Here is a 13,459-nt window from a genome sequence, read left to right as displayed (position 1 = left end):
GGAAAAGGAAAGGGTACTCAGTTTAACTACTGTTAGCCTAAAGCCTGAAGACTCAGGTCTTCATCCCAGAGTTTAGTTTCCACCAGAATTGCAATGAGTCATCCTCTTTTGGAAGTTCACTAATAATTGTTATATCTTGTAGTCTCTGTCCTTCACCAGAAGACCTAGGTGCTAACAGCAATAATATTTGACATGCACTATTCTGCAAACCACTTTCATGATCAACTTCCCTTCTCCTTGTATTGTAATCTCCAACATTCATATGTAGATGCACATGTATGTCATATTGCAGCCAAGAGAAGCTTTGAGCTAATGAGGTTCTCCTATCTGTAGTTTGCTTTTAGTTGTGCTTTAATGAGAAGTTTTACTTGTTATCATCTATTCCACCACTTTTCTAGAAGCTGAATCCCAAAGTAATGCTGAAAGTCCTGCAATAGATAAGCATGTAAAAAAAATAGAAATTGCTATGAATTTTAAGATTGTGTTAGTTCATCCCGAACATGATAATCTTTTAAAATGGGAAATAGTGTATAACTCATCTGTAGTTATAAGATTAACTTTAAGAGATTAAATCTGATGAACAGGAAAGGGAACAATAATTGTGCAGTTTGCCTGTAGGTAAATTACCTTATGTTAAACTGGATCCACTAGCTGAAGCAATTCTTTTTCTGTAATAGTTTCCATTCAGAGGATAAGTGCTAATAATACATGTAGCAAGCCAACAACAACAATGAAAAAGATTTAAAATGTTTTTATTATCAATAAAGAGCTGTAACTGTGAAAGTACCTGAATGATATATTTCACACCCAAAATAAAGGTGCAAAGTGTTTTCCTATTGATATCATCTGAGGCACATTCATAATGGCACTTTGAATTCCATACATTGAGGAAATGTGAAACTGTAGAGTAACATTGCTGACTAAAATGAAGCAAAAATGTTTTCAACTTTGTGGTTTATGTCCTGTGCACAATGAAGGATGACTAGAGAGGGTTTGTAACTGTCTTTGCTCCCACCTTTCATAGCGTTTATTTCAACCCCAGATCCTTAGGCATCCAATTTCTTTCTATTTCATACCAAATTCTCTAAGTTTTCAGAGTTGCAAACTCAATTCTGACACTTCAGGAGAGTACTAGTGCCACTATTGGAGGTTGGGTGGTAGGTAGATTTTGGCACACTCCACTCCCTCTTCCACTCTTTTTGGCTGACAATCGAATAAACATCACACCAAAAATAAAGTTTCACAGCCCATACACATCCTGTATACATCAGATAAATCTGGTGAATCAGCAAATATGGCTAGAGACAATCACGATCACGATCATCCTGTTGTTGTTGTTCGTTGATTGCCTCGAGCAGGCACCAGTAGCGTCTCCTTCTTCCCAGCCCTGAGATTTTAAAAGAGACATATTCAATGCTCTTTTAGGATTAGGAGAATGAGACCCATCATTGTTACTTGTATTTGGCATATTGAGTACGAAACAGGAAGTTTGCCAGACTCTGCGGTGTGGGCAGGATACTTTCAGTAGCCTGCTGGGATCTCCAAAGTTAAAATAAGATAATAAGATATCACGAGGCCGCCAGTGTGGCCGTGCACTTCTGGGAGCTGGGTTTTATAGTCTCTGTGTCTTGGCTGTTGATGGGATCAACCTGGCTCTGGCTGCAGCTAGTGGGTGTGACGCCTACCTACTGGAAGATGGGGTATCTAGGTGGAGAAGGCCTAGTTCCAATCCAAGCAAGCTTGGAGATCTCAGCCCTGGGACCCGCATGCCTGGGTTCCTCTGCCAGTTTCTTCATGCCTGAGGCTTGTCTGGACTTGTGGAGAGTGGTCTCAGCATGACTGTGGCTGGTTCTGGAGGTCTTTGGCTGCTGGGACTCTGCTGGAGGGGGGGGGAAGGGAAACTCAACCTGCCCCCCCCTCCAAGGGGACCCGGTGAGGACAGCCAGGAGCAGGGGCAGGAGACTCCTAGACTCTGGCTAGAGACAAACTGTTCCAAATGGACAGTCCTTTGTGGGTTACCAGGAAAATGACAAGAGCACATAGCTATTATGCCTTTCCCATTGATAAGATGAGTTAAAGAGAATAGGTCTTCCTGGTACAATGAGGGAGACATCTCAAAAAGTGACATTTTCTATGACTTAGAAAAAGGAAACCTCCACATAGCTTTCAGAATGCTTTCCTTGAAATAGTCCTTCTATCAAAGAAGCATAATTGGCAGTGATAGATTTTGTTCCCATATATCTCTGAGGTGAGGACTGTCATCAAAAGGACGTTGCAATGCACAACTGGGCATTGTTTGCATTATTACTCAATTCATGGGCAGGCCTTTGGGTCTTTCAAAAGAGGCCATGTATGGTGGCCACTTTATCATGTGCTCCTGGTGGTAGTGACAATGGAGTTTTCTACACAAAGACAGTAGAATAACCTTCTTGCAGTCAAAGTTTCTCTCTAGAGCCATGCCTAAATCATGGGCCTCCTTGACCCTGTCCATCATCACACTTTCTTCTCCACCTCCAGCTCTGATTTTAAGTTTATTTGGGAGTCAAGAATTTGGGTCTCCAATTGGTCTTCTCTATTTTATGACAGACAACATTATGGATGGGGGCTGGGGCAGTATCCTACTGGACTGGTACTTGCTTTGCAAATAGCCAGCTGGGTTTGATTCTCAGCACTTCATGTGGTCCCCTAAGTTCATCAGGAGTGATCCATTAGTGTAGAGCACGGAGCACCAATGGGGTGTAACCCCAAACAAAAAACAAACCAAAAAAATCATAATGATCTCGGTGCCAGTCTTTCATGACTAACACCATACAAAAACTATAGAATCTCTTTTGAAAATTAAACCCTCGGCTGTTGTCTCCTCTAAGAACTCTGAACATTTCTTTTAGTATGGAAAACTGAAATGATGGCCTTCCTTGTTTTCTTTCTCCACTGTGGTGAATTTTTTTTGATTTTTTGTTTGTTTTGTTTTCTGAAACACTAGAAACGAATTACTTAACTCTCTTCAGAGTAGGAGGAATAGTAAACAGTCGAGAGATAAAACACTGTACATAATGAGATAGTAAAATATCATAGCTGAAAATGAAGATGCATTGGATCAAACTTCAGCTCCACCACAAAACTGATAAACATTTACCTCAAATTTTAATTAAATTGTGCAATTTATTTTACCTCTCTGTGACTTACCTTGACTATGTTTCTTTCTTATAGCTGTTAAATAACAAGCTGATCATCTCAAAAACCAAAAATTTATTTTCTCACTATTCCGGTGGTTAGAAGTCAGAAATAAGTTTGGATGAGTTAAAATAGAGTGTTGGCAGGGTCAATCCTTTGGAGTTTGTGGAGAATCTGACCTCTCTCTTCCACCTTCTGGTGGCTGTGAGCATTAATTCTTGCTACGTCCCTCTAATTTGCTGTGGCTCATTTGCCTTGTCTTTTTATTTCTTATGTCTAATATCTCCCTCTGCCTCCCTCTCATAGGATTGCATCTAGGGTTCAATAAAAAAAATCTAGGATAATCTCCTCTTTCCCAATCCTTAGCTTAATCTGTTCAATATAGTCCTTATTACCATATAAGATAAATTTTATAGAATCTAGAGAGAATTAAATATATTTTGGAGAACCATTATTCAGCCTACTGTAATTAATTTTATGCTAGTATTAATATGAACATTGTACTATATGTTATGTCAAAATACCTAGAATAATATCTAGTGTGTAATTAAGTTCTCAATAATATTTAGCTATGATGGTGATGTTTATAATGGCAAAGCAATCAAAATTGCAAACAAAAAATTTCAAAAGGAATAAAATAAAATTTTAATTTTCCTAAGTACAGAGTATTGTATCTGATCTTTTGGTGTGTGGAAACATAAAATATTACCATGTGTAAGGTTTACCTTGACATTTTGTAACTATAACTTAGTAGTTTCACATATAATGTATAGTTTTGGGGGGCTTTATCTTTTGTTATTTTTCACTCAAACTTCAAGTCATTGCATTCTGAGTTCTTCCTAAGTCAGTATTTTAATGTTCTTTGCTTTTCTCTGTCTTCTTCCCACCAAGGATACAGATTTAATGACATTCAACATTTCTGTACACCGGTCGTGGTGGAGGGAACATGGGCCTGGCTGTGTCCGAAGAGTGCTGCCTCCATCGGCTCATGGCATGATGGATGACTACACATATGTGTCTGTCACAGACTGCTTCATAGACTTCCAGTACCTAGAGGTCATTCATAGTGCTGTCCAAATACTACTCTCGGTAAGTGTCACATTTGTGTCATTGTCTAATTAGCATTATCCCTTATTAGCATCTTATACCTAAATTTTTTCATGCAAGTTTTGTGATATTGTGATAGGTACATGGCTGGAGAATATGCTTTAAGTAATGGAAAGAGCCCCAAGAGTGGTAATAATATTAGTTATACTTAGTGTCAGTTTATATCTTTTTTCCCTTGGCATCTACTTCATTTTTAGAACTATTTTGTTGCTATCCTTTCTAATTTGTAGCATTCTCCCAGAGCACTGCATTATCTGTTCTTCATCTGAGGCTCTACAGCTGCTACACTTATACTATGACTTCTGAATGAATGCATTCTTTCACATGTGCTCATTAATCCAGAGAAAAAGGTGTGGAAACATACCCAATTACTTAATCCAGCTTGTCAAACCTCATTCAAACAATTTTTCTTTAAGAAAATAAAACTCCACGGAGCTAATATTTCTATGTCTAAAATTTGGTGCCAGAATGCATGTCCATTAGAGAAACAAGCAAGCAAGCAAACAAACAATCAAGACAAATGACTTGATTGAATCCACAAAGGTTTAAGTGCTGGGAATCCATGAATTTTAACTTCCTATCTCCAGAATGTTCACGCAAGCATCGTCAGTGAGGAGTAGAGTTAATGGAAGATGTATACTGTCTTCAAGAATTGTGTTGCTTTGAGATGTAACAAAGATTTGGCGGGTTGGTTTTATTTTTAAGTCACATATATAATAAATCCATTTTCACTTAAACCATCCATCTCTATTCCAGCCAACTGATTGTAGTTAAAAATGAGAATTGAAAAATACAAAATCAGGAATAACAGAAATATAAAAGGTATATGGCAGTAAAGAATGTACTTTCTTAGAAAACATTTACTCTTTGTATTATCTACTATTATTTAATAAATAACTCAGAATTAAAATTTATTAAGACAGTCTATCATTTTATAGCTTTGAGTTCTGTGGTCAAGAATTTGTGCAGAATTCAGATAGTATCTCTACTCACATAATACTGGTTCACTCAAGTGAACCTTTGACCAGAAACTCAACTGGAGATAGAATACTCAAGAAGTATTATAAGCTAGCTCACAGTTAATACAGACCGAGGTGATCGAATAGTGAATTACTATTGGTCTTTAACCCATATGTTTCATGTTTGTAAATGAAATTTTAGAGCACATTTGAATTACAACTTTCTGGTAAAACTAAATATTAGACCTTTATTTTTTTTTAAACTTAGTGTTCAAGTTCAGTGAAAGGCAAATTTGACAATAAATTCAAAGTTCTGCTCCAATATTGAAAATATTTCTTTCATAAATATATAAGGAATCTCATTACTCTTGTTTCTATAATTTTTATAAGCATATGATTTTATTGCCATTTATATATATACATATCTCCCTATTTATTATTTCTCAATTATTTTGTCTCCAGTATCCTGAGCAGCTAGATATGAATCTGCAGTGACATATATATTTATATATAAATATATACTTAACATTCGACACCATAAATTGGAAGCAAATTTTCTCTAAAAAGTTTTTATCCCATTTTAAAATAAATTACTGCACAATCTTACACTAATTTCCAAACATTCTTAGCAACTTTTTTGCAGAAAAAAATTTCCCTAGATCTTTTGTATATGGAAAAATCCCCACCTTCTAAAAAGTGATTCACAGGGGCCAGGCTAGGTTTTATTTCTGGAACCCATTGGTCTCCAGGCATTGGCGGCAAAACCCTGTAGATCTCCAGATACCTCTGGGGCAGGGGTTATAACTGCAGGGCTCAAGAAACACAAAATCCTTGGCCCTCATGCTAAATCAGTGACCTGGCTTCAGCCAAGAATTATTTTTACGCCCCACCTGGGAGCCCCATCCTCTACCACTCAATTCCGAACAAGTGATTCATAGTAAATTGTTTAATCATTTTTGGAATGGTAGTCTGTAATACAGCAAAATGCTAGGAAATTGAAATGTCATTTCCCCATATCATCTTTAATTCAAAGGAATGGCAAGGTGAAAATATTTATTTGATAAGGAGCTGAACCATCACATAAAACCTGTGCTAAAGAGATACTAAGTAAAGTATATACTGCCACCTTAAGATGCTTGCTACTTAAAAATGAATACCTCAACATTCTAGTTTAGTGAGTATTCAGACTTGTTTATAGGTGTGCATAGCTTTGACTGCTGTTCAGGCTTCTGGCTACAAAGGATTAGTTGCTTACTATAGACTTCTCTTGGTTAACATCTTTGTGAAACCAGATTTACAATATTTTATCTCTAATAGTAAGCAAGAATATATCTTGAAATTGTTTCTCAGCTATCAAAGTGTTAATTCTTGTTATAGTTGACTTGATGTTAATTTCATGTATTTTTACTTCTTATGTATATATTTATACATATATTTTTATTTTAATATGATAATATATGAATACTACATATATCAGTTACTGAACATGTGATGAAATATGACCCTTATTACTAAAAATAAAAAGGGGTGATGTTTTAATATATAATATTGTGTTTTGCCTGAGCAACCTAAACTAAGTACAAACAGACAAAAAACTCTGAGATGGAGCAAGGTTCTAGAAGCCATTCTGTACCAGGGGCTATACCTTTAAGTTAGATATGCACAAGATCTAGAAGAACCCAAAGGATGGCCTGGGACCAACAGGTGTAGCCAAGATGGCAGAAAGGGTGTCTCCCTGTCTCTCCCCTTGATCCCTGACTAATGAGGAAGAAGTGTTTGAATTACTTACCTGTGGATTCTGCTTGGCTGGTAAACAACACCTGTACCATTGCTGTCCATTTGATTAGAGTTTAGAACTGGAAGAAACAAAATGTCAGTCATAGTCATTCTACAGGAACCATGTCCAGCCCCCCAAAAAAGTAATATGGAAAGAACATGGGACAGGATCCCATACAGAACTGTTGTACAGAACTTCACAACACTGACAGCATGTAGACTTCTTGACTCTTCATCCACTTGGCCGCAGTACACCAATAAATATCTTTTGAAAAAGAAGTTTCAAGATGTTTTAGCTTAATAATTAATTAAGGAATAGTCACTTAGTTTAAAGACATAAAGACATGCATAATTAATATGCATATATACATATATAGATATATTCCTTCTATTCTTGTATTCCCATTTGCCTAACTCCCCTATCTTTACTTCCCAATTTGCAACAAGGTTTATTTACTTTTTAATGTTATGTATATTGGTCCAAAATATATTTATGCAAATCAAGAAAATTAAACTACATTCTTACCTTCCTCCCAAGACAGCATATAATTTGCTCTCTTCTAAAACTTCTCTTATGTTGGTTATTGCATATTTCAGAGCTCTTACCGTGTCATTACATCAGAATTTTAATTATTTATTTAGTATTCCTTTCTTGGTGGGCCTTTAATTATTAACCCCATTCAAACTTGGTTATTTTAGTATATAAATATTAGCATAAAATATATATCAACTACTAAAATAATATAATGGCAAAGCCTGGCAAGCTACCCATGACGTATTCGATATGCCAAACAGAGTAACAACAAAGCCTCACAATGGAGAGGTTACTGGGCCCGCTCGAGCAAATCGATGAACAATGGGAGGACAGTGTTTGTTTTTTTTTTTGTTTTGACTAAAATAATATATAACTATATATACATTATTATAGTAAACAAAAATCTCTTTTTATGTTTCCTATAAAGTGTTCACTCTCTTGGCACAGTCACTATCCAGTTGTACTGAATGTCCTCCCTTATGAGCATAGTTTTATCATTATTGAGTCTCTTGTCTTATCTACAAGAGTGAAAAATGCCTCAAAGTCTAGAAGCATCCTTTTTTCACATTTTCTTCTCTGTAGTCCCAATAACTAGCACCATGATGATGCATAAATATTTGTGCATGAGTAAATGGCCAATAAACAAAGGATACTAAAGTCTAAAGTGGAAGACTTCATGGATCAAAAACCATCAACCTTATGCACAGACAAAACTCAGAAGTCAGAATGAGATGCTCTTCATCTGGGAAATGGAGGAAGGAGACATTGCTCTTCAGAGGCTTGGCATCAAGACACTCAATAGCTTTTTACTATTATGAAGAGATAATTGGAGGCGGGGGAGAAGGAGGAATATCCACCTTTTCTGGTTCCTTTGCTGACCAAATAATAAATTGGCTTGAAAGAAGAAGTAGCAAGAGAAAGGACAAATATAATTTTGTGAGCATGAAAGTCATAAGATACACAGAATGACAAAAAGTCTATTTGTGTTGATTTTTAGATAATTGCTTAATATCTCTACAAACAGCAAATAGGACAAAGAAATTACTTAATACTTTGGATGCTACAGCTAGTTTTATGAGTGATCAAGTGCTTATTTTCATAGCATTCAGACCCTGTCTTTGATGAGAAAGATCTATTTCTCCACAGGTCAGATAGCTTTCCCAGGGAGATTTCTTTCTTCAGGGAAAAAGTTTTCTCCATATTTTTATAAAACTTTCAAAACATGTAAGTGAAACAAGGATTACAGGATCTGCTAGTTAAAGTCCAACAGTTATATCCTGTTGTGACTTGGACTTCCTATTCATCCCATATCTCCAATGCCTACAGCCATTCCATGCCCAGTGACCACTGACTCAAAATTGTTGACTAACAACATATAATTTCTGGATTTCATGTTTGTTAAGCATAGAACATAATTTTTTAATCTTGATTGTGTCAAAGAGGATATGACTTTGTTTAAGATCCTTTGGAAAAGAGAAGCTATGTAGAAAACATGCTTTTGAGTTCTTCTGGGGTAACTAGTATTTGTTGAGTGGGTGAGGAGTGGGTGAGAGTACACAGTTGTAGAGAAAAGGGGAGCCAGTCTGTTCCAAGTCTACCCTTGGTTTTTTTTCCATGTCTACAATTTCTCTAATTTAAAAGTGACTTCATGGGTTTATCCTTTCTTGGTTGCTTTGTTCCCACCAAGACCATCAAAACAGTTTCTGATGAGAATGCTGAAATATGTCAGGTAAATTCTAGGTATTATAAAGTAGACATTTTCAAAGACAAATTTCTCACTCTGATAGTACTATATCAAAGACTTAATGAGAAAACAGGTATGACATTGAAAACCGTAACCCACAACTTTGTGCATTAATACCATATTTTATAAACATGTTACCTAAATTATAATGAAAATTAATAATACAAATAAATAAAAATTGCACCCCCAAAAACATTTTTCTTATAGGAATTTTTTTTGCTTTCTTTTTTCCCTTGTTTTGTTCTTTTTTGGGGGGGCATTTAGGTTTTATTTTTATTTTTTTTTAAATTTATTTATTTCAACTACCCATCCCTCCACCAGTGCCCATTTCCCACCACCACGGATCCCAGTATCCCTCCCACTCCCCATCCCCCCATCCCACCCTGCCTCTGTGGCAGGGCATTCCCTCTGTTATTTCTCTCCTTTTGGGTGTTGTGGTTCGCAAAAGAGTTAAGCCTGGTTTTCAGGGAGAAATGTTGGATGATTTACTTTCCATTGGTCACTTTGTATATAAGGAGATGTCGAGCAGCCGCTTATGCGGCCACGCGGTTTGGAAAAAATGTCCTGGTGCCCACATGACAGAGCTATGCTTGTAGAGGCTCATGGTCACCTGGGTTCCATCTGGAGAAGGCAGGATGCAGCATCTACCCCATCTGGGACCTGCCAGTGATATTGGCTCTCTTTGGGACCTGGAGCATTCTCCAGGAGCTGTGGAGCCCTCCAACCAGTTTTCTTCTTTGTTGCTGTGTGCTGTAAGATGGCGCTGGGGGATGGGACCTTACAGGAAATTTGATAAAAATTTTCTGGTTGGAAGAATCTATAACCATTTAATCTCATTCAATAACAGTATACTTTATTCTTTTAATTCTCAAGCATCTGAACAAAACTAAAATGAAATAAATAAATAAAAGCCATGCTTACATCACATATAATTTGCAAAGGATCACTATCCATAGCATATTGTGAAATCAATTAATAATGAAAACATATAAATTTTAAAATTAACTCAATGCAGAATCTGAAGTCCCATATAAGAGAAAATATAAATTGTAAAAAACATATTAAATTTCCTTTATGCTAAGTAATAGGTGCACATTGTATTTTAAAAGTGTTTTTGCTGATTTCACAAATTTCAAAAATAGTAGCACATAGCATTGTAGCAAATTGTACTTACTTATAGATAAAGGCATTCTTTATTGCAAGAAACATTAAAATAGCCTCACTTCATGGCTATATAACTCCATTCAGTGGAATTTGTCCTAAGAGAATAATACAATAGAAACAAACAACTAGTTGCACCTTGTTCTTTTTACTGTTATTGAGAATAAAAATCCTCAGTATGTCTTCATTCATAGTTTTAGAACATAGTATAATAATTTATGATATATCAACATGATTATTAGCTAATATAAATAACTATGCCAATGTCAAAGACCATCTCTAAGGCATCAAAATGTGTTGTCATTTAAATAAAAAATAAAAGAAAAAAATAATTTTTAGAAAGACATTGAACTGTCTATATTTTTCCAAAGTATGTTTTTAAATGTTGTATCACATTTTCAGTATCAAAAGTCAATCATTGCTATTTGTATAGGAATGGAACAGATATTGCGTTGCTTATCTTAGATTATGAAACATTTACAGTTCTCATATTTTGATTATTATTATTTAACTACTTCTTATTTAAGTTGCTAGCTGTTCCATTTTAGTGTCCTCTTCAGTTTTAAGATTAATAATAATTATGTAACTGAAATTCTTTTAAATTTCAAGATAAAATTACTTTCTGGTAAATATATATGTACATATATATTTATGTACATATATCTAGATGTGTTTATACATATATTTCTTTTTAAAGCTCATTTTTTATAACCAGTAGACAAATATTAATGCTAAAACTGGAAGAGATCTTTTAAATGCACCTTATTACTTTCTCTTTGGAGCTAATTTTGCATTTATTTTGTCTTAAATCTTCACTGTCAAAATAATCTCCTTCACATTACATAGGTGACAAGTCTCATTCTTTAGCATCTTTGGAGGTTGTCACCATGGTCAAATTTGGAGATCAGTATGCTCTGAGAATTGGTTTTCCACCATCTCTCTATTTTTTACATTACATCTATCTAGTCACATCAACATTTATCACAAATCTCTGTCCTTCATATCAGACACATTCCACTTAAAGATAAATTACAACTCAATAGATAAGGGTGAAAGGTAACATTGGACCGCAGGGTGTCCTGTAGAATCTGTATTCTCAAAAGGTTGTATGGATATCTGTTCTATCTTCTTAGAATAAATGACATAGTGACAGATAATACTATTTCTAATTCAGTAACATGCTCACATGGTGTAAGAATGAAAGTCAAGAGATAAGCTTTTGAAATGAATTCCACTTTCAATTGTATTCTTTCAAAAATAGATATAGTCAAAGGTTTTTTTTAAATTTTTCAGATTTCTATGTTAACATTTACATTTATTTAATAAACTCAATATAAGCTCATACCTTCTCTCACTATTTTGCAAACAGGAACTCATTTAATCTTCAAAAAGACCTAAGAAGTCAGTATCATTTCATTTATTTTACTTATGTGAAAATTGAGACAAAGAGAGGTTAAGTAATTTTCCCAAAATCAAACAGCATGTGAGTGAAACTGGACCTCAAACCTATACAGATTACAGAGCCCAGGGTTTTAGTCTCTTATCAGTTTCTATTGGAAGTGAAGCTCTATTTTTTCCCTCTACATCCTTTGCTGAGGTCAGTGGCCAATTCTTTCAGGACCCCTGTGCTATGAATCTTCTGTTGTGTTGAGGTTCACATGGTGACTACAATATCTCAGTGTATTTGAGAACATTAACAATTATCTCATTGTAAAAAAAAAAATTTTAGAGAATCAATAGGTTTTATTTAGTCCTTGAAAAAATTTCCCGATCAACTTTTTTATTGTTTGGTGGGGAACAGAAAGATTTCAGCACTTGTAAAGTACTAGGAATATCAGACTCTTTTTGCTTCCTTTAAATTTTTAGGTGCTGGTGAAAGCAAAGTAATAATTTCCAGGATTAGCTTTTCCCCAGTTTTACTTTCTAACAAAATAAATGACTTCTAACTATACAAAAATGTTCATTTCTAAGTACTACCCCCAAAAATGGTAAGAAGAGATAAGTTAGTCAATTGCATCTCTTAGCAGATAGTCAGACTTCTTTGTCAAGATCCTGAACGATTGGTTTGAGGCTCTTCATATTCCTAGAATGAACAGACACCATTGGGCTACACTAGTATGCGACAGGGACAAATGGAGACATTACTGGTGCCCCCTCGATCAAATCGATGATTAACGGGATGTGATCAAGTGTTGATATATATAATTCAAGTTCCATACAATTAATTTATTTAAAGTGTACATTTCAGTATCTTGCTATATACTGCTTATAATAGTAATCAAACACTATTTAAATTTTTTATACAAAGAAACATTCATAAACATACCATGAACTTTATGTAGTTATTCTATAAAGCATCATCTAGAAATAGAAGATATAGTTATTCCCATTGGAAAAGATTTTGTTCACTCTAATTTCATAACAGTTAAAGTAATTAGTGTAATATTGACACTTACATTTGACTAAAAATCAAACTGGTAATAAGAAAGCTAAGAGGAAGTGGTTTTCTTTATTTAAATTGGTTAATGTAAGCAGCTCTTTCATTTAAAATTTATGTATAAAATCCAAGCAAATATTTACATTGCATAATTATTACCTAGTAGCAAAGATAATCAGGTAGTCCTGCAGTCAATGAAACATGAACAATTAAAATCTACATAATACACAACAGCATTTATTTAATCACCTAACCTAATCCAAACAAATAAAGCCTTGTGTTGCAATGCTTGACTATAAAGGATTTTAAAGTCAATTATAATAATAACGAATCAAAAACTAACAATTACTGGGCAATTGTTGGGTAACTGTCCCTGGACTTTTCCTTTGAAATGTTATCTTGTGGATGAAATAGAGGCTATTGTCAGATGCAGATGCTGAATGAAGTCAGATACAGATGATCTTTCTCATGTACTGGACATAAAGAAAAAATAAGGGAGCAACAAATGGCCAAAGGCAGCAGAATTAGTCTTTAGAACTGGGATTACCTAGAGTGAGAAGGGGTTG

The 13,459-nt window shown here is 35.0% G+C and overlaps 1 protein-coding gene across 2 annotated transcripts in view; it reads left to right on the top strand.

The window, feature by feature from the left end:
• The window catches only part of NKAIN3 (sodium/potassium transporting ATPase interacting 3), a 618,508-nt gene that overhangs the window by 454,039 nt on the left and 151,010 nt on the right, over positions 1 to 13,459 (top strand). For both annotated transcript variants that reach the window (XM_056111187.1, XM_056111184.1), the window contains exon 4: positions 4,066 to 4,263. In XM_056111187.1, coding sequence (XP_055967162.1) covers positions 4,066 to 4,263 — 198 coding nt within the window. The remainder of the gene's footprint in view (positions 1 to 4,065; positions 4,264 to 13,459) is intronic.

The sequence above is a fragment of the Sorex fumeus genome, unplaced genomic scaffold (genome assembly GCF_029834395.1).
Source record: "Sorex fumeus unplaced genomic scaffold, SorFum_2.1 ptg000002l, whole genome shotgun sequence".
Classification (NCBI taxonomy): domain Eukaryota; kingdom Metazoa; phylum Chordata; class Mammalia; order Eulipotyphla; family Soricidae; genus Sorex; species Sorex fumeus.
This window is presented reverse-complemented; position numbering and strand designations above follow the sequence as displayed.